At 39.7% G+C, this 19940-nt stretch overlaps 3 protein-coding genes across 4 annotated transcripts; 2 read left to right on the forward strand and 1 right to left on the reverse strand.

The window, feature by feature from the left end:
- Positions 1–437: 437 nt before the first annotated feature.
- LOC132795081 (LIM domain-containing protein jub) lies at positions 438–6699 on the forward strand. Of its 2 annotated transcripts, XM_060805521.1 has the most exons (7): positions 438–2343; positions 2458–2478; positions 4172–4312; positions 4374–4543; positions 5914–5976; positions 6048–6213; positions 6274–6699. In XM_060805521.1, the coding sequence occupies exons 1-7, from the start codon at positions 723–725 to the stop codon at positions 6519–6521; spliced, it is 2430 nt and encodes an 809-aa protein (XP_060661504.1). In that variant the 5' UTR covers positions 438–722; the 3' UTR covers positions 6522–6699. The 2 variants fall into 2 exon arrangements, with proteins under 2 accessions (XP_060661504.1, XP_060661505.1); XM_060805522.1 differs by lacking the exon at positions 2458–2478 and having other exon boundaries at positions 440–2343.
- On the reverse strand, positions 6647–10779 carry LOC132795080 (nuclear pore complex protein Nup93-1). Its single transcript, XM_060805520.1, has 5 exons — positions 10509–10779; positions 10264–10444; positions 9338–10207; positions 7494–8122; positions 6647–7429 (listed from the first exon to the last, which is right to left on the reverse strand). The coding sequence occupies exons 1-5, from the start codon at positions 10667–10669 to the stop codon at positions 6730–6732; spliced, it is 2541 nt and encodes an 846-aa protein (XP_060661503.1). The 5' UTR covers positions 10670–10779; the 3' UTR covers positions 6647–6729.
- A 325-nt stretch (positions 10780–11104) lies between these two features.
- On the forward strand, positions 11105–19046 carry LOC132795082 (chloride intracellular channel Clic). Its single transcript, XM_060805523.1, has 4 exons — positions 11105–11538; positions 17951–18460; positions 18529–18639; positions 18714–19046. The coding sequence occupies exons 1-4, from the start codon at positions 11446–11448 to the stop codon at positions 18789–18791; spliced, it is 792 nt and encodes a 263-aa protein (XP_060661506.1). The 5' UTR covers positions 11105–11445; the 3' UTR covers positions 18792–19046.
- The last annotated feature ends 894 nt before the right edge of the window (positions 19047–19940 follow it).

Raw genomic sequence — 19940 nt, forward strand, 5'->3', positions numbered from 1 at the left:
AAACAAAAACAATAAATAAAGCAAATTACGAGTGCAAACTTTATTGCTATTAAAACTTCCAACTGTTTTTTGAATTCAAACTGGAGTTGCCAACTTCGAAGAAGCGCCATCTAGCGGCAGTTCAGCGCACACTTGCGCAGCGCTGTCAAGTATCGCGCGGAGTACTTTTTAAGCCAGGTATCGATAGACTGGAGTAGTGATTCATTAATCACTAATTCACATGCAAAATTTTGACTAATCTTTGAAAATTATGTGTTGCTAGCGAAACATAAAAAATAAGTATTTATCTTTTGCCGATTTCTTTACTGTAATTACCGGCCAGCGGCCGTTGTAATTAAGTGGAGTATCGATAATAATGTAATGAAGTGAAGCGCATTGCTTAAATCGATGTATCGATAGAAGATCAACAAACCTATCATACATATACACACATAAGTGTAGTGTATGTGTGTTATTGTGCATGAGAGAGATTCTTCTCTTCGTTCGCTGCCTTTGTTTTCCACCAAAAATTGAAGAAAAATGTTGCTGTTACCCAGTTGATACAGAAAAGTGAAACAAATTGAAATCATTTCACAAAGCGGCGGCGTTTGCAAGAAGTTATTGAACGAGGCAGCAATTGTGGGAAGTCAGCGCTCCCCAAAAAACGAGTCATACTCACACACACACACCTACATGACATATATGCATGCGACGTATATGCTGCAATAGTGTGTGTGTGCATAATGACCACCCAGCGAACGCATCGAAATGCCACCAGCGCGGTGGTGGGAGGAGGGGGACCAGGAGGAGGAGTTGGTGATTCTGATTATGAGACATTAATGCAGCGTCTACACATTGGCAGCTATCAACGTTCGCCCGGCGCCATCGAGCACTATATGCACGAGCCGCAGCAACAACAACAACAACATCATCATCAACAGCAGCAACTGCATCATCATCATCATCAGCAGCAGCAGCAGCAACTAATGCAACCACGCCTGCCCAGCAGTGAGGATTACACGCTTTATGAGCGCGGCAGCATCATAGCCGCCTCCAAATATGCCACTGCAACGCCCAAAACGAGCATGGATCACATGCTGGGAATGATGGGCAACGGGGGCGGGGGCAGTGGGAGTGGCAACAACAGCAGCGCCATGTTGCAACAGCGTGGCGGCGGCTCACCACACATCTATGCACCCACCGCTCAGGTGCTGGGCCAACGTATTGTGCCCCAAAAGCATTCGCCCGTCTACGAGAATCTGGAGTTCTATGGGCAATTCGATACGAATCAGAAGCGTGCCCAGCCGCAGAGTCCGGCGAGCAGGCAGAGTGTCATGCTCAACGATTATCTGTTGATGCAACCGATTGGCGGCGGTCGTTTTGCCCACACGCCGGTGCCGGAAGCAACAACCATAGCAACAGTTGGAGCTGGAGCATCGAAGCATTCACATCCACATACCCATCCCCATCCCATTGAGGAGCTGTCGGCCACGGCGCCCATCTATGAGAACATTATACCGCATTCCGGGCAGCGAGCCCAGCCGCAAGCATCGCCGGCCACCGCCAGCATTTATCAGCACACCGAGATGGCCACGCCCACGCCACACAATGTGGAGCTTAACGCCTTGCTGCTGTCGGCATCATCGTCGTCGTCGCCGCTGCATCAGCGCAGCATTAGCAGCAACAGCTCGGCAGCAGCAACTGGAGCTGGATCGGCAGCTGGGACAACAGTTGGTGGCTTGCATTCGCCAACGCAACGATATCGCAATCTGTCGCTGCCCAGTCACCTCAGTCCGATGGCATCGCCGGTGACGGTGGCAACCAAATTGCAGCTGCAACAGCATACGCCGCTGAAGCAGCCGCAGCAGGCGCAGCTGGGCATCAATGTGTCCGTCAATCCCAATTATATTGAGGACATCAACAGCTCCGATTACGTTTGCATGACGGCCAATTTGCATCGCAGCAGCAACAGCAACACGAACTCGAACACCAACAACCACACTAATAGCAACAGCAACACGAATAGCAACAACACCAATACCAATAGCATTAACACCAACAACAATACCAAGAGTCGCAGTCCCAACAATGTGCGTTTGAGCGCCGCAAGTCCACAACCGCCACCGCCTTCACAGCAGCAGCCACTGCCACAGCAACAGCAGCAACCACTGCCACAACAGCAGCAGCAACAACCACAGCAATTGCTGCAGTCGTCGCATTTGCAATCACAGCCGCTGCCCATTCAGACGATGGCAACAACAACAGCGAGCGCTGCGCAGCCGCTGCAGCTGCGTGCCACGCCCCTGGCAACAACAGCGCCCCTCGCTGTGGCCACCTCGCCAACGCCCTCGCAGAGCAGCACAGGTAAACAAAGCTCTCAGTTATTGCCATGTTTACTAATTACTATTCTCATCCATCCACCAACTAAATAACGGTAACTAATCATCTCTCTTTCTCTCTCACTCATTGCTTTCGCAGCCGCTTTGCGGCCTAAACGAGGTATGCTCGACTCTATATAGATATATATAGATGGGTATTATTGTATTGAATGCCCTACTCAAATATCGAATATCATATTTCCTTTTCAAATTTTATGTTATCTCAGTTATTATATAGTGAAATATCTTCTGAAGTTTTGCCTTTTAGTATTTCAAAACATAATATAGAAAGTAGGTTTCGATTTTTTTAAGTTTATATGCCGTTCGTTCATCCGTCTGTCTGTCTGTCCATCGGTTATTACAATGAAATAACTTCTGAAATCTTTTATATTTATATATATTTATAATTGAATGTCTAACTTGAATATCAAATATCATATTACCTTTAAAAATATTACGTTATCTCAGTTATTATTATGAATAGGCTTTCGAAATTTGTTCAGTAGTTGCTTTTGACAATTTAAACTAAATATTGAAAATAAGTTTCCTTTTTTTTTTAACGTTTTTCCATCTATTTGTTCATCCGCCTGTCTGTCTGTCTGTGAGTTATTAATTTTGATTTTTGATTTAGTTGTGTTTGGGAATTTAAAACATAAATTCTATAAACGAGTACTTGACTCTATTCGAAAGTATAGAAGTAATATCAAATATTAAATTTTGTATTATTATTATTATTTCACTGAAATAACGAATGCAATTCCTTATTCCAATGAGATAAGCCAGAGCAACTAAGGTCTTTTAAAAAAAGAAATCGTATCTTTTTTTAAAAGGTTCCTGTGTCTATTCGTTCATCCGTCTGTCCGTCTGTCTGTCTGTCCGTCTGCATAAGCATCTAAAACTTGCTTACCTCAAGCGTTAGAGCTGCCAAATTTGTTTTTCTTTGTCCTGCGCAGTTCAAGTTTGCAGTGAAATATGCGACCACGCCTACTTTAATCGAAAGCATACAAAATACAGGCGATAATTTAAAAGTTGTCGACACACAAAACAAATATCATCGTAACGTCGATAATTGACAACAAATAATTTTTTTTTTTTTTTTTTATACCTTACTCAACTAGTTTTCTAATGTTACTTAATTTTGCTTTATACAACCAACTTTTGTATAAAAAAAAAGAATTTCACAAATGTGTAGTTAAATGCAATGCATTTAAGTTAAAAGGAATGCAATTGTCTTTAATTATTATTATCTTTTTCTTTTCTACAATATATTTTTCCATTTGAAATAAATGCAATATATTTTATATATTTTGACGAAAGTAGAATTTCATGAATTTCACAAAAGTGTAGTTAAATGCAATGCATTTAAGTTAAAAGAAATGCAATTATCTTTAAAGTGAAAATAAATTAACCATCGCTGTTAAATTTTTCACAATTTTACCATTTGAAATATGTTATATTATTTAAATGTTATATTATTAAAATGAACACTAACTTCCTCCCTTTCTTAGGATTTTCATTTGAAATAAATACAATATATTACATAATAGAGTATATTTAGATCCGCCACTCTTACATTATACAAATTCCGATAGAAGATATTTAATCAAATTATTTGCTGTTTATATTATAATCGCATACTTTTCAATTTCTATAAATTTCATTACGATTGCCTAGCAATAATAATTTCAATTGAGTTTCAAATTAAGTAAAGGTTCAAAGTTTACTTTGTATTTCTTTTTTGTATTCCCAAACAGATTCCTTTGCTACTTTTTTACTCGATTATTTATACAACTATGTTTTTCTACGTTCTTTAGGTCTCACCAAGAATCTACTGCCGTACAGCGTGACTCCGCCACGTCCGGCTGGACCGACTGAAGCGCAGCGTAAAATCGAGGAGCTGACACGCCAGCTTGAGGAGGAGATCGAACAGAGCGAGGAGCATGGCGAATATTTCGGTATGTCCTCAACTACAACTACAACTACAATCAAATCAATCTCAACTTTTGCATCTTACAGGCATCTGTCACACGTGCGGGGAGAAGGTGAAGGGCGCCGGACAAGCGTGCCAGGCGATGGGCAATCTGTATCACACCAACTGCTTCATCTGCTGCAGCTGCGGTCGAGCTCTGCGCGGAAAGGCGTTCTACAATGTGCATGGGCGTGTCTATTGCGAGGAGGACTATATGGTAGGTTCAGCTCAGGGCTTATAGGATACAGTACTCAGAGATTAGAATATTACTATTATGTAATCTAGCAGCTGTTATAAGTCCAAGTCCATCTGTCCGTCCGTCTGTATAAATAATAATTAAAGCTATAGAATATTTCTTAACCTAAGTTTAGGTTTGCCTTCTCACTTACTAAATTAAATCTAGACATTCGTCTTGGAATTAACTTTCAAGTTGTTCTAGAAATGTTTTTCAATGCAAATTGTTGCCGCATGGAATTTTCATTAATTTAAGTACACAACATTAATTTTCTTATATTGGAAATTACACCGGTGTCAGAGCAATTTGATTGGTTATACCTGAACTTGAATTTATTCTTATAATAATAACGAATACAATTTCATATTGCAATGAAATGAGGACTAAGGACTTTAGGCTAAAGCTTGACTTTATAAAGACAAACCTAAAAACTCTACAAGCTCTTCTTGTCCCAATCTAAAATATTATGTTTTCTTTAGTTTCATTTTGTTACTGTCAAAGTAAGGATCCAAATTGTCAGTTTTCTTCACAGCTAGTAATGTATATAGTATAAGGGAACAGTATATATGAACATCCTTAAATGTAATTTTCTGACTGAAGAAAACACAAGTAAAGTCGGTATGAAATTGTGATGTAAGAGCATAGAACCTATTACATTTTTTATACACGCTACCCATAGGATAGAAGGGTATTATAACTTTGTGTCTACATGAACTGTATGTCAGGAAGATGGAGATATCTCCAACCCCATAAAGAGATGGTATAGCCACGTCTGTCTGTCTGTCCGTCCGTTTGAACACCTAGATCTCAGGTAGATCTTAGTATATTTTGTACTCTATGGTATTTTCAATGTAGTACTATATCAATATATCAAATAGAACTTTTAGTATATTTTTGTGGTATATTTTAAGAATAATACCGTACTGTTTTCTTTTTATATACAATGGGTAGCTCTCTTACTTGTTAATAAGTGGGATATTATTATGATGTAAAACATAGATCAGCTACTTCTTTTTTCAGTTAAGCTTAAATAAATGAGGCGAAAAGTATAAAAAAAAAAAACGTTAAAAATCAAAGTTATGAACACGATTACAGTGTGCCTGCTTGCTCTTAACAATCTGTTCAAACACATAATTTTAAAAGGGTTTAATAGGCTTGTGTCTCAGAGTTGAGCACACTCGTTAATAAATGAGATATTATTATGATATACAGCTTAGATATAGATCAATTGCTAACCTTAAAAGTCAAGAAAGTTAAGAGCACGACTAACGCTAGTGTCTCACAGTCGAGCACACTCGATTGTAGTTTTTAAACACATTATTTGACCATGTTTCTTCCTTGCCACATTGCAGTATTCAGGTTTCCAGCAGACGGCTGAGAAATGCGCCATCTGCGGGCATCTCATCATGGAAATGGTAAGTATTTCCCTCTCACTTACTCTCTTATACTATTGCCATCTCAACTGTTGTCATGTATGTGGCTATAGATACTGCAAGCTATGGGCAAATCGTATCATCCGGGCTGCTTTCGATGCTGCATCTGCAACGAATGCCTCGACGGCGTTCCCTTCACCGTCGATGTGGATCACAAGATTTACTGCGTCAACGATTACCATCGCATGTTTGCGCCCAAATGCGCCAGCTGTGGCAAAGGTAAGAGACAATAAAAGGGAGTCAAACAAGACCTCTTCTAATGGATTATTTCCCGCTTAGGCATCACACCTGTCGAGGGCACCGATGAGACGGTTCGAGTGGTTTCCATGGACAAGGATTTCCATGTCGATTGCTACATTTGCGAGGAGTGCGGCATGCAGTTGACCGATGAGCCGGACAAACGTTGCTATCCCCTCGACGGACGTCTGCTCTGCCGTGGCTGTCATCTGCAGCGTCTTGCATTGCAATCCTCGCCGCACACACGCCACCAGGAGCCCGTGTGCGCCTCCTATCAGTATATGGGCTGAGCTGAGTTGTAGCTGGACCCTGCCCCCAAAAAAACGAGACTAGACTAAAAACATAACTGATGCAAGAAACGTAAACGTAAACCGTAAAAGTAAACTATTCAACAAATTTATAACGCACAAAAACATATTTCGCAATAAACGATATCCAATCTTTAATAAATCATGCAGCGCAAAATACACAAAATTCAAATCTCGAAACAACTCTCTCTTAGTGCATCAATATCTCGAGCTGCACGAGACGATTGTTGGTGTCGGAGGGCATGCGATAGGGCAACGTTGCGGCCATGTTGGTCAACGCCTTGGCACGCTGTCGCAGCTGCTGGAGCAACTCTTCCTTATCGCTGATGGTGCTGCTGCTGTTATCGTTGTCCGCTTGCAACAGATTGCCGCCCTTGAGACGCTGATATTCGCCGTGTATCAGATCCATGGCAGCGAGCAGGACATCGGGCAGCACTTTGATAATATCGGAGCCAATCAACTTCAAGCTGCTGACGCAGCTGTCCACCTCGCGACAGTTGTCGGGTGTTATGCGATGTTTGGCCAACACTTCGGCGGCCAGACGCGATTCACCGGCATGATAATAGTCGAAGAATTTCAACAGTTGCGAGAGTAATTGATATGTGCCCAACACATGTTCGTCCACATCCATTTTGCGGCGTGCCAACGCATGATTCATGCGCTCCGCAATCGCTGTTAGCTGTTCGCGCATGCTGCCGGGACGCGACGGTTGATGCACCACCTGTGTGAGCAGGGAGCAGAGCAAACGCAACGCCTGCTCCAGCTGGCCGGCAATGAAGTACAGCTTGATCGCTAGCTCGAATTTGGTGCGTTGCGACAGCTCATCGCCCACCATGCTGGCCAACGCCTGTTTGTCCTGTGCCATGTTTGGGAACTGCGTGAAGATGCCACTAAAAAAACAAGATTAACAATCGTTTATACTACTAGTAAAGCGAACTCGAAATGTTTTCTTACCCATTGAACGTCCACGGATCGTTGGCATCGGATGTGCCAAAGATCAGCTGCAGCAGCTTGTCGTCGCAGTTCTCGACAAGCAGATCACAGATGCAGCTAAGCATTAGATTGCGACCATCGTGTGACTTGAAATTGCGCAGCAAATAATAATATTGCAACGCCTCATTGGTGTCCGTTTGCTCAAAGCATTTCGTGTACATGATGATGAGACGGGCCAGATTCAAGCGACGCATCGGTGCCGGATCATCCGAATCGGCGCTGAGCAGCGGCTGCTGAACGCTCCCCGGTGTGCCCAGCATCCCGAGCTCATTGAGGGCGATGGCCATGTGGACGGCATGCGGACGATTCGCATCGGTGCGTGCCAAAAACTCGATGGCCGACTCAAATTGTCCGGTCAGCACCAGCACCTGGAAGTACAGTGGCGTCTTCTCACGGGCATTAAAGTAATTCTCGCCGTATTTGTCGAGGATCAACGACTGCAGGCCGCCGTAGCTCAAACGCTCGATGTGATAGTCGGGACGTTCATCTGTGGCCAGCACCGACAATTGCATCCACAGAAAGTCGTCGATGGTGCGCACAACCTCCTGGTGCGGCTCCTGCGGATCACAGGCCAACACAATGGCATACACCTGGCAAGAAAAAAAAAGAGAATTAAAACAAGTAAGAAAGCTACAATCGAGTGAGCTCGACTGTGAGATACTCGCTACACATTTCGACGAAAATCAAAGCAGAGCAGTGTTATTCTTAAAATATATCGAATTAATATACCTCAAAAATACTAAAATATACCAAAGACTACATTTAGTATATTGATATGGCATATAGAGTACAAAATATATCAAATTGTCAGCCAAAGCTACTTAGACCCTTAGTAAGTAGACATTTATGTCCATACAAAAGAATTTGTTAATTAACTTCCACATTTTCTATCTGATTTTTAGAAATATTTATTATATATACCAAAATTCGCAACTCTAGCTTCAAAATTACCCTTGTTATATTCTGTTTTGTCGAAAACTACATTTGGTTTGTATCGTCGATAGGCACAGATTAAAAAATACGATATGAAGATTTAGTTTATTCGAATATCTTCATTGCGGGATCATTTGCAATAATTTATATACATTTTAATTCCAATTTAACTGAAATTGTGAGAGTCCCCTTTATAAAGTTTGGTTTTACAGCCTCCTAGATATTACACTGATTATTCTGCAGTCGGTTAGTAGTTTTCTATATAACTTATGGACTAAATATCTTTTTTAACTCTCCCGCTTTCGGACTTGAAAATAAATGCATTAATAATATAAAAATGTCCAATAAATATTATGTTTACAGCTTTAGATGATCAGAAGACTCGTTTAAGGAATGAAAAAATGAACCTCAAGCTTCTACCGTTTGAGTATATCTTTGAAATATATTTGTAAATAAAGTCTAACGAAAATATAAATGCATTGTTAATTAAAAAATATTTTTTGAAGAGTTTTAGATGATTTAAGGACTTGCATAAGGAATTATCGGAATGAAAAAATGAACTTTTAGCTTTTAATGTTTGAGTATGCCAATAATTCTATCTTTTTCAACTTTCACACTTTCTTTTTTTTAAATATATTTGGACTTAAACATAAATGCATTGTTAATATAAAGATGACCCATAAATATACTGATAACATTTTTAGACGATCAGAAGACTTCCATTAGGAATTTCCGAAATAAAAAAAATGAACCTCTAGCTTCTACGGTTTGAGTTGTGTTCGACAGACATGTCAAGTAACTTTAAGCCATGTAGATCTCTAAATCTTAAGCCCTTCTCCTATATAAAATTGTTGAGACTGCGTTAGACTTACCGCTTTCTTGTAGGGATCCGTGCAGACGCGCAGCTTGTTGTTGTACTCGAGCTTCAGCTGACCCTCAAACTTGGCATGCGGTCGCTCCAGGTCGCCAAACTGCTGCGGATGCCCCGCCTGCTGTTGCTGCAACTTCTGCTGCTGTTGCTTGTGCTGCAGCAGCTTCAATAGCTCCGGACAAACGCCGCCCTCCTTGAGGAACTGCACAGCAGCCGCATAATCACCGCTGCGCAAACTGTAATAAACCAAGGCCCACAAGGGTCGGTTATGGGAGACATCGAGCAGGCCCACCAAAGACTGAGGCTGCTGAAATGTGATGCTCACAAAGGAGCTGACAGTGTTGTAGACATTGGGAATGCCGCCGCGCAGTCCAACGAGGCGATTCTTTTGGATGACGGTGTTCATGTATTGGCGATAGCATTTCTCCAAATAGGCCAGCGCTTGCTGCACAAATTGCGGTCCCGTTTGACGCGCCTTGAGCGGATCTGTGCTGCGACCCAATGGCGACACATTGGCCATGTACGACAGCACGCTCCACATCTCGTGCACCTGACTGTCCAGATTGCTAAGCGTCTCCTTGGCCAGCTGCGTTAGCTTGGTGAGCAGATTGGGACGATGGCCTTGCAGCTTCCACTGGAATGTGGCACTTTGATTGTAGGCGCATATTTCATGCGCATAAATCGCCTCCATGCGATTGAGACGGGAACGTGGCAGGGCGTCTTGCGGCAGTACAGTGGGCACCATTTGACGATGCACATCGGGAAAGTCTTCTTGATTGGGACCAACTAGCGCGTTAAGCAGACGCTCCTTTTCCTCGCCCCACTCCGCGAACATGCGCCACATGCGTATGCGCTCCACATTTCTGAAGATCTATGAGAATTCGTTAAGAAATTATAAATTTTTACATATTTGTAAGGACTACTTACATTCTTGTTGGTCTCCTCGATGACGGCAATTATAGCGTTCTCGCGCTCGTTCTTCAGATATCCCTCCACATCAGTGTCGGCCAGGGGATTCAGTGGCTCAAAGGATTTTCGCGCGCTTAGCGATTCCAACTTTTGTGTAAGCTTTGGCAAATCGACACCTCGCGATCCCATCAATATGTGACTGCAGCAGAATGATGGCGGTTACTAACAGTGGCCTAGCTTAATCATTAAAAAGAGAAACTTACGCTTGCAAATCATTTGTGCCCGCCTGAGTAACCCGCGAATGCATTTCCTGCGTGGCTTGCAGCACTTGGGACAGTGTGCGCTCCACGCGCGGCATTTCGGTGTCCATTTTCGTTTCATTGTTGAGCCGTTGCGCCTGCTGCAGCAGTTCGTTTAAATCCATTATTACACGATTTGATGTTCAACTAAACGGGACAATGATTACAAATAACAAGTCGAAATTCTAAACTCGCCGCACGCCGGCAAGCATTGTTGCTTTACTTTTGAAATATCGATAGGTAGCTTTTGCATTTAATATCGAGCAATCTTTGTGGCCACTGTCTAGTGTGGCAGTCATCTTCACGAAAAATATCGATGACATTTGAACAAAATTTATTATAATAAATCGATGTGAATATCAAGCGAAAGTATTAGGTGGAATATATGTATATATTATAATGTAATGTATAATAAATAGTAAAAATGCAAGCAATATTCAAAATACCAACTTCTTCCATATAAAGAGTAACCAGCTAGTTTTTGTAAAAATAACCAATGCTTCAGTATAAAATAGTGTATTTTCAAATGAACTTACGGTCACGCTGTTAGCAATCGAGCAGCACACCGCAATCGCTTGCCGTTCCCGTTGGAAGCAAACGTAATTTTTTTAAACACATTTGTATTTTACAACACACATTCAGAGAGACAGACGTGCTAAAGTACAGTGAATTTTTGAAAATTGTTTTCTGTGTGTTCTCGTTCTTTTCGCGTGTGTGAATATTAGCAAAATAAATTAGCACAACAAAAAGAGTAAAACACGTACGCACGTCACGCGCACGACGAGAAAGAACGGCGATAACAACGCAAAAAAAAGGAAAAAAACACCAACAAAACTTAAACTTACAAATTTTGTGCACAAGACAAGAGAGAACTTGAAGCTTTTGCAAAAACGTTAAAATCATGTCAGACGCCGATTTTGAGACACAGTCACAGCCGGAGTCGACAAATGGCAGCAGCAAATTTGATGTGCCCGAGATCGAATTGATCATCAAGGTGGGTTTTATTTTGCAGCCTAGACTAAACACACACAAAGCCACTTGCAATGCATACATAGGCACACACACACACAGATTATGTATGCATGCATATGTTGTGTGTTCGTATCCCTTCAGTATGACTGGTGTCGATTGTCTCCATTCATTGTTCTAGTCAAGAACTTATCTATGTAGTACATACTTCGTAGACAGCTCTGGACTATACCAATGGTGGTGCGTGTTTCTTACAGAAGGTGACTGCGAACTATACAAGTACATACACATATATTATCTGCAATTGTGTGTGTGTGAGTTTATTAGATTTCTTTATGCGCGCTTTGCAAATTTTTGCTGTGCTGCAATAAAGTGAAAATGTTGTATTGCAAATAGCTGCTGTTGCTGCTGCAGCTGCACCGACACTTTCTTCTTCCACATCGTTTCTCACCTTTTGCTTGTTGTCGTCCACTTCTGTGTGTGTCACATGAAGAAATATAAAACGTATTCATTATGTTCATTTTTCGTTTTTTTTTTGTTGTATTTATTCATTATTGTCTGCGCTGCCGCCGCCGCCGCTGCCCGCCCCCTTTAGTATTGGGTCTACTCTCAGTCAGTGTGTTCTTCTTATTCGTCTTAGTGTTTTTGTTGTTTCTAAGTTGAGCATCGCAAAAACTGGTTTTGCTCTCTCTCGTTATCTCGCTGTCCTCTTTCCTCTTGAATATGTTCTTGACCAGCTAAGCAGCACACTCACACATACATATAGACACACATCAAGCATACCAACACTTTGCTAGGCGATATGCATTTGCATGTGTGTGCGTGTGCGTATGTGCTGGAGTTTGCATTTGTATTGACAGCCCTACTACAAGAGGCATTCTTGCAATTTGCTGCTATTCAGTTAATAATTTCTTATCTGGCATAAACTTAATCATATTTCATAGCCGCAATTGGCTGACAACGAACACGTTTCCATTTTGCTATATGATTTCGAAATCGAAATAAATATCTTTGGAGCCTACGTCATTCACATATGAAGAAGTCGAAAATACTTGAAGCTCGTGAACAGTTTGTTTGCCCAAGTAATTGTCTTTGGCAGGCCCCATTCATTCATTGTTGATTCTATTAGTAAAGCAACAATCATTATTATTAGGGCCTTATGCGCCACTCCTCTGACACCCACACAGACACACGCATGTTCACGAATGTGTTTGTATGTGCCGCACCCTATATAAAAGCATGACTAATGCAACTCCACACACAACTCCAACTCCCAATTGCATACTGTTGTTGTCACCCTCTCTGTCTCTCTCTCACTCCCTCACTCACATCCCAATTCCAATCCCATAGCGCGCATCGTGCTTTTTGTAATGCAGAGAGAAAGTGAAACATGGCGGGGACCAAAGCAAAGCAAAGCGCACCTGTTGAACTCAATGCACTCTTCTCTCTCAACGAAGCAGAAGCGTCTTTGACATAATGCACACACATACATACATACATATGATCACGTTCGTGTATGTGTGGACATTTGGCATTTGCAATGATCAAAAGGAAAATAACATCACAATACACGTAAATGTACAAATAAAGCGTTTAAGCAAAAAGTGAAAGTTCAATTTGGTTTTGCGCCCAAATACATTGCGCCCGCTTGTTATTATTATGTGGTTGCTGGCTGCACAGATGAAGAAAGCAGCAAGAGCAGCATTCACTCTTCCCAACTTGCTTGCTTGCTTGTTTGTGTCTGCGTGTTGAGTGTTGTGTGTTGTATGTTCGAGGTCCAACAAACTAACAACAAACAAAACACACAATCATTGAACGCTAAACAGGTTTTTTCTCGTGTGCAGTTTTCCGCCTCCTTGGCCAAAGCCAAAGGCCCAAGAGGCATCGCAACAGTCATCGCCCACACACACACACACACACACACACACATACATATGCATGCACACATAATAGATGAAAAACAAAACAACGTCAATTACAACTACAATTGCGCTTCATTCGATGCCTTTATTTGGCATCGAAAATGTATCGATAACTTTTGGCTACAGCAGAGCTTTTTTAAGGTGTGTGTGTGTGTGTGTGTGATTATCGCAGTTTGTTTGGCAATAAACATAATTGATTGACAATTCATAAAGTTTTATATTTGTATTGTAATGCAAATTGTGCAAGCGACAATTCCTTAATATTTATTAGATCATATATGTAATCACGATCTGCTCACGCGCTCATCTCCAACCAAGGCGCGCTCCATCCACCATGACATTTAAGCAAAGCACGCAAGAGAGGCTTGTCATGCTATTGTTTGTTGTGCATGTTCTTCTTCTTCATCTCTTGCTGTTGGTGTGTTGCTTCTATTGGAGTGGGTGGCATGTGTGGATGCATTTTCATTGACAAATCCAAAAGTACACGCTATAGGAGAGAAGAAGAAAAAGTGGAGCTGCGCAATGTTTATGTTTATCTTTCTGACACTGCCTTTTAAAATACATTTCGCAATGGATGGCGATTTATTATATTGTGTAAATGACTTAACACCACACTATATTTATTTTATCTGTATATTTGTGCTGCACTAAAATAGCAATTAAGTCACAGCGCAGAGTTCTCTGCAAATTAAATTGACAAGCGTCGTCGTCGTCTCAGCATGCCATAAATAATAATAATAATAAGACACGAAAGGTGAAGACGATAAAGAACAAAAAAACAAAAATATGGAAAAAAAAATAAAAAACGGCAACAAGAAACCCATTAGCCATTTACCAATTTAGGCCAAGATACGAGCCAAGTGAGCATTCTTCAAGCTCACGTTCTTCATTCTCCTTCCATACCGCGGCAGTCACTCTTGATTATATTTTATTATTATTTTTTTTGGCTATTACTTCATCATGCTGAAGTCGCTTTGCCTGTGCTTGCTTCCGCTGCTTTTTGATAAGATATGTATTTCGTGTATGTATTTTGTTTTTTTTTCTGTTTTTGATGGTGGAGCAAACGGCAAGAAAGCGCTCAAGGTTGACATCTCTCTGCCCGCCCTCAACATATGTACATGTGTGTGCAAGCATGCTCGCATCAGTGCTGTCACTTTTGCCTTTTTATGGCAAGATATAGGCACCTTTATAGCTAATCGGCCATTTATTTATTTTAATTGTATTTGTCACACATTTTGGCTTTCTTATTTGTAAAATGGCTAGTTCTAAGTGTTTTCATTGAAAACCCGTCAAATTTCATATCAACAACAATATTTAGAAATTGAGTGACTAATTTTAGAACAATCTTTCTATATGCGAATTATGGGAAACAGACGCTCGGAAATTAAAATAAATATGTTTTCAAAGTAATTATATTTGTCGATAACTGCAGATTCCTAAAAAAAATTTCCCTATTCAAACTACTTTATGCATAAATCAAATTAGAGAGAACATACATATTTAGGAAAGAGTACATTTGTTGTACTTTATTTCTTCATTTATTTAATTCAACATAGCAAAGGTTCAATTCTAATTTGTGATTATTTTCTACTGAACTACTGCATGGTTATTTTTAAAGCAATTGCAAATACTTTATTTTAGCCATTTTGAAGCCACGTTTTTACCCAAAATTCTGGCAGCACAGTCATAATGCCATTGCCGAAAATTATTGTGCTGCTCACTTCACTGCAGCTGTCAGCGCGAGCGAACCGGTTCCAAAAATAACGCACGCTCGAACTTAAGCACACACGCACACATATGCATGCACATAAATACAGTGGTATGCAGATGTACATATGTATTTATGAACATACATACATTCATTCTTCTCATTTATATGTTCGCCTCGCTAACAATTTTTATTTTTTTTTTTTTTTTTTATTTTATCTTATCGCACTATTATTTCTGTTTAATTACGTTGCCCCCACTTATACAACGAAAGCAACAAATCAAGAGGAATCGAACAGACGGAGATGTTTTTGCTGCTTTAACTAGGAATGGTGGAATAGCAATAGAAGAAGTCATAAGCACACATACAAGCACACACACAACACACGGACACAAACGATAACAAATAGTGGGTGGAAGAGAGACGATAAACCACATAGAATATATTTGTCTCACTTCTCTTAATGCCATTCAATATCTGGCTGGCTGTTTCTCCATCAACGATAATTTATTGGCCAGCTAAATGAAATGTATTTCAAAATTAACGTATTATTATTTTTTTATGACTGATCAGCGATTGTTGTCGTTGCTGTTGTTTTTGGCAGAGCATTTCATTTTGTTTATGGTCCATGATCTTCAAATATACTTATGAATTGTGCTGTATGCCACTTGACATTTGCTTCTGCTTTTGGTGGTTTCGTTATTTATTCTGTACGATCGTCGTCATTTCTATTTTTGATTGTCAATTGCAATCAGTTGTTCCAAGTTGCAATTACAATTCAATGAGGGGAGAGAGAGCGAGACCATCTTGACCTTTGACGTGTTGCACATGTGCAATAAATACACTTTGCAAAGCACACATACACACATACGGCAAACTTAATTACTTTTGCCACTCACGTATACAGACGGGTAATGAGTTGTTTGGGGAAAAAGTAATCAGGTCATTTGGGAAGTTGAAAGTACATACACACATACATATATACAATTGTATGTGTTAAGTTTGTTGTTGTTGTATATCGGCTGCACATGTACAACTATTTCTGCGGCAATAAAAAATAAAGCGTTAAAGCTCAAGCGTTAAATGCTTTGAGTGAACGACGCACCCGTGACGACGCTCCCTTCTCCTTCCCTTTTCCCATTCCTCAATCGTTTCACCGGCCCCATGCTTGACTGCTTAATGAGGGGCGGTTGGTCGATGTGGGCGTGATTTATTTTCTACCCTACTTCTATACATACAAAAAAGATATTATGTACACATTTTGTACAAATAAATGTTATGCTATTGGCGACATTTAATCATGTACAATAATGTTTGTATGTGTTTATTAAGCTATTAACATTTCTAAATACATCAGCACGCACGTTAATTACTTCTAATTTGAAAATTAAACGCAATTGCCCGTTTGCTGGCGGACTGACTGGCTGGCCTGCTAGTGTGTGTAAACGATGTGTGTAAATGCTAAAACAGCTGATTGCGTGCGATTACGATAGTGTTGATGACAGGTAAATCGCTAGGGTAATCGTTACTCCATGCGATTACTCATTATCGATTGGCAGGCGATTATTACAAGACATCTATTTTAGGCAACAGCTGGCAACCTTGTACGTACAACGACAACAACGACGACGACTCTCTGTAAATGGATTCGTCTGTTGTTGTGCCGTGTAAAAACTTACAAACACAATTGCATGCTTTTATCTAACACACTCACACACACACACACATGCAAACGCAAACGCAAACATGCGCATGCACATGTACATGTGTTTATTACCGGCTGTCGGTAAATCAACAAGTCGAATTTGAACAATAGCAAGAGAGCTGGAAATGGAAAGATGATGACATCACATCATCATCACACACGTCTCTTTGGTCAAATGCCACGCAGGCGTCGTATACAAATATGTGTGTGAAGTGTGTTGTTGGTGATGCCAAGAACTTGGCACTTCCTGGCCATGTACTTTTCGATGCGCCCCCCTTCATCATCATCCTCATCGTCGTCGTCGTCGTCGTCGTACATATGCGTCAACAATGCATCACGCGACGCTTGTCCATGGTTAATGATGATGTCACATGATCAAATTTACGTTCGACACTCGAGCGAATATATTCTGGTTATGCAAAGTGAAATAACTTTGTTAAATCGGTTTCAAAGCTTTAACAAGCAACGAGAATTTCTCACTCAACATATTTTATTTCATTCCTAAGATATTAGGCAAATTTCTTTAAAATATGATTATAGTAAAGTTTTGGTAAAACTGATTATTGATTTAACTCATAAGAAATAACTTTGTTAAATCGGTTTCAAAGCAAACATATTTTATTTCATTCCTAAGATATTAACCGAATTTCTTTAAAATATGATTATAGTAAACTTTTAGTAAAACTGATTATTGATTCAACTCAATATTTATTTTTATTTCTTAATTCTTAAAGTTAACAGTTATAAAATAAAATTGCATATTTTTGTTTAATGATCAGTTAGATGGAAACGCTAAAGTATCAATTTGTACATAAACTAGTAAATATGCATATATTTAGTTAAGAAGCTTATCCGATTATTCAATTTAGCCACTGTATCTACTATTTGTATTCTGGTTATGCAAAGTGAAACGATTCTGCGGCTATTTGCTTTTCACGCAATCGAGTGTTGACTGTATTTTGGCACAATTTGTTAAAAATTCATTTGATTTATTCATTTAACATGGCACGCGATCAGCCATTAGCGATCATTTGTATGCCCATTTGACCCAGTTGAATATCGAAATTATAATTAGCATCATTCTTTTTTTTCATCCTCATAGGCCTCGACCATCGATGGACGTCGCAAGGGCGCCTGCCTGTTCTGTCAGGAGTACTTTATGGATCTGTATTTGCTGGCCGAGCTGAAGACGATCAGTCTGAAGGTGACCACAGTGGATATGCAGAAGCCGCCACCAGATTTTCGCACCAACTTCGAGGCAACACATCCACCAATTCTGATCGACAATGGCTTGGCCATTTTGGAGAACGAGAAGATTGAACGTCATATCATGAAGAACATACCCGGCGGCTATAATCTGTTTGTGCAGGACAAAGATGTGGCCACGCTGATCGAGAATCTGTATGTGAAGTTGAAGCTGATGCTGGTGAAGAAGGACGAGGCCAAGAACAATGCGCTCTTGTCGCATCTCAAGAAGATCAACGATCATTTGGCCAATCGCAATACACGTTTCCTTACCGGCGACACCATGTGCTGCTTCGATTGCGAGCTCATGCCTCGTCTGCAGCACATACGCGTTGCAGGCAAATACTTTGTCGACTTTGAGATACCGGTAAGGATGAAGCTATACCTTTGAAATCACTTATCTTCAAATGAAATGACATCTATTCTCTTTTGTAGACGCATTTGACGGCGCTGTGGCGTTACATGTATCATATGTATCAGCTGGATGCTTTCACACAATCATGCCCAGCCGACCAGGACATTATCAACCATTATAAGCTGCAACAGGTAAGAGTACGTCTTTGCCTTCTCTTTTGGATTTCATCTAAATGTATGCCATTTCTATCTCTTAACATTCGCAGAGTCTCAAAATGAAGAAGCATGAGGAGCTGGAGACGCCAACGTTTACCACATCCATTCCAATTGATATTTCAGAGTAGAGTTCTATAGAGCCATGCACAGTTATTATTATTATTATTATTATTGTACTTTTTTTTGTGACAACTCTACAACTACAACTGCAACTATTCAGCGACAACTTTGAATGACAACACATACTACTACAACTATACAAAAAGCATACAAGTAGAATATGTATAGTATATATATATATATACTATATACATACAATAATACGTATATGACATGCATATATATTTATATACCTTTATATAGATACGCAAGATGACAAGCAATTGTTTTTCTTTTAAGCAGCCACCGTTGCCTTCCTCCTCTGAAACGCTATGCATTATTTTTTATTTTTGACTTGTATTTTAAAAACATTTTTGACTTCATTGCCCGCCTGCGTGTTTTTTTTTTGTTTAATTACGATTAAAGCTACAAGAAATGTATACATTAACAAAACGTATCCTCTGGGTTTCCCTTTTATTAGATTTTTGTTTTATCAATCTGCAAGGAGCTTTTCTATGTAAACGGAAATAGTGTTGTTCTTATTTTAAATCATCTTTTTATTTCTTTTTTTTTTGGCTCCCTGGCGCATGTTGCCATTTTGTTTGCTTTAAATTTTTATTTAATACCATAACAAGAAAAAATTAAAAAAACAAATCAATAAGAATATGAGAAGAGGAAATTAAGAGTATTTTTGTATTAAGTGAACAATTATAAATAAAAACAAAACCAATTTGAAATACATATTTTGTGTTTTTATTGACTATTGAATTTAAGAGGGTGTACTTGGGGACAGCTCCAATAAAATTTAATTTTTATATGGATACTTGACCATATTTGGAATTTAAAAGGATAATCGATAATTTATGCAAAACGATAAATATTTAAATACAATTGGCGCTCCTAAAAATCGTAGTAGTAATTAGTAAGAGCAGATTATGCAGCCCTGATTGAGCCACTGAATGAATATGGTCTCACTTATCGTTATCGATTGCATTTTATTTTCGATTTTATAAACTGATACTACTTGATCAGTAAAGTTTAAAAATTAAGAAAAATCTACATTTTTGTAGGCATATTTTTAAAACAAAATTAATATTTATTTCAAAAATACAATTAAATAAAACGTACAATTCGATATAGTAATATTAACTTCAATTGGATAAATTCCATACCGTCCA

Source organism: Drosophila nasuta, chromosome X (genome assembly GCF_023558535.2).
Source record: "Drosophila nasuta strain 15112-1781.00 chromosome X, ASM2355853v1, whole genome shotgun sequence".
In the NCBI taxonomy this organism is placed as follows: Eukaryota; Metazoa; Arthropoda; class Insecta; order Diptera; family Drosophilidae; genus Drosophila; species Drosophila nasuta.

Bases quoted from the DNA above. Each gene is read 5' to 3' on its own strand.
- LOC132795081 (XM_060805521.1), top strand. From the start codon at position 723: ATGACCACCCAGCGAACGCATCGAAATGCCACCAGCGCGGTGGTGGGA. The intron at 4,544-5,913 runs GTAGGTTCAGCT...GCCACATTGCAG, and splicing joins ATTGCGAGGAGGACTATATG to TATTCAGGTTTCCAGCAGAC. The intron at 6,214-6,273 runs GTAAGAGACAAT...TTTCCCGCTTAG, and splicing joins ATGCGCCAGCTGTGGCAAAG to GCATCACACCTGTCGAGGGC.
- LOC132795080 (XM_060805520.1), bottom strand. From the start codon at position 10,669: ATGGATTTAAACGAACTGCTGCAGCAGGCGCAACGGCTCAACAATGAA. The intron at 10,208-10,263 runs GTAAGTAGTCCT...GAATTCTCATAG, and splicing joins TCGAGGAGACCAACAAGAAT to ATCTTCAGAAATGTGGAGCG. The intron at 7,430-7,493 runs GTAAGAAAACAT...TTGTTTTTTTAG, and splicing joins GATCCGTGGACGTTCAATGG to TGGCATCTTCACGCAGTTCC.
- LOC132795082 (XM_060805523.1), top strand. From the start codon at position 11,446: ATGTCAGACGCCGATTTTGAGACACAGTCACAGCCGGAGTCGACAAAT. The intron at 11,539-17,950 runs GTGGGTTTTATT...TCATCCTCATAG, and splicing joins AGATCGAATTGATCATCAAG to GCCTCGACCATCGATGGACG. The intron at 18,461-18,528 runs GTAAGGATGAAG...TCTCTTTTGTAG, and splicing joins TTGTCGACTTTGAGATACCG to ACGCATTTGACGGCGCTGTG.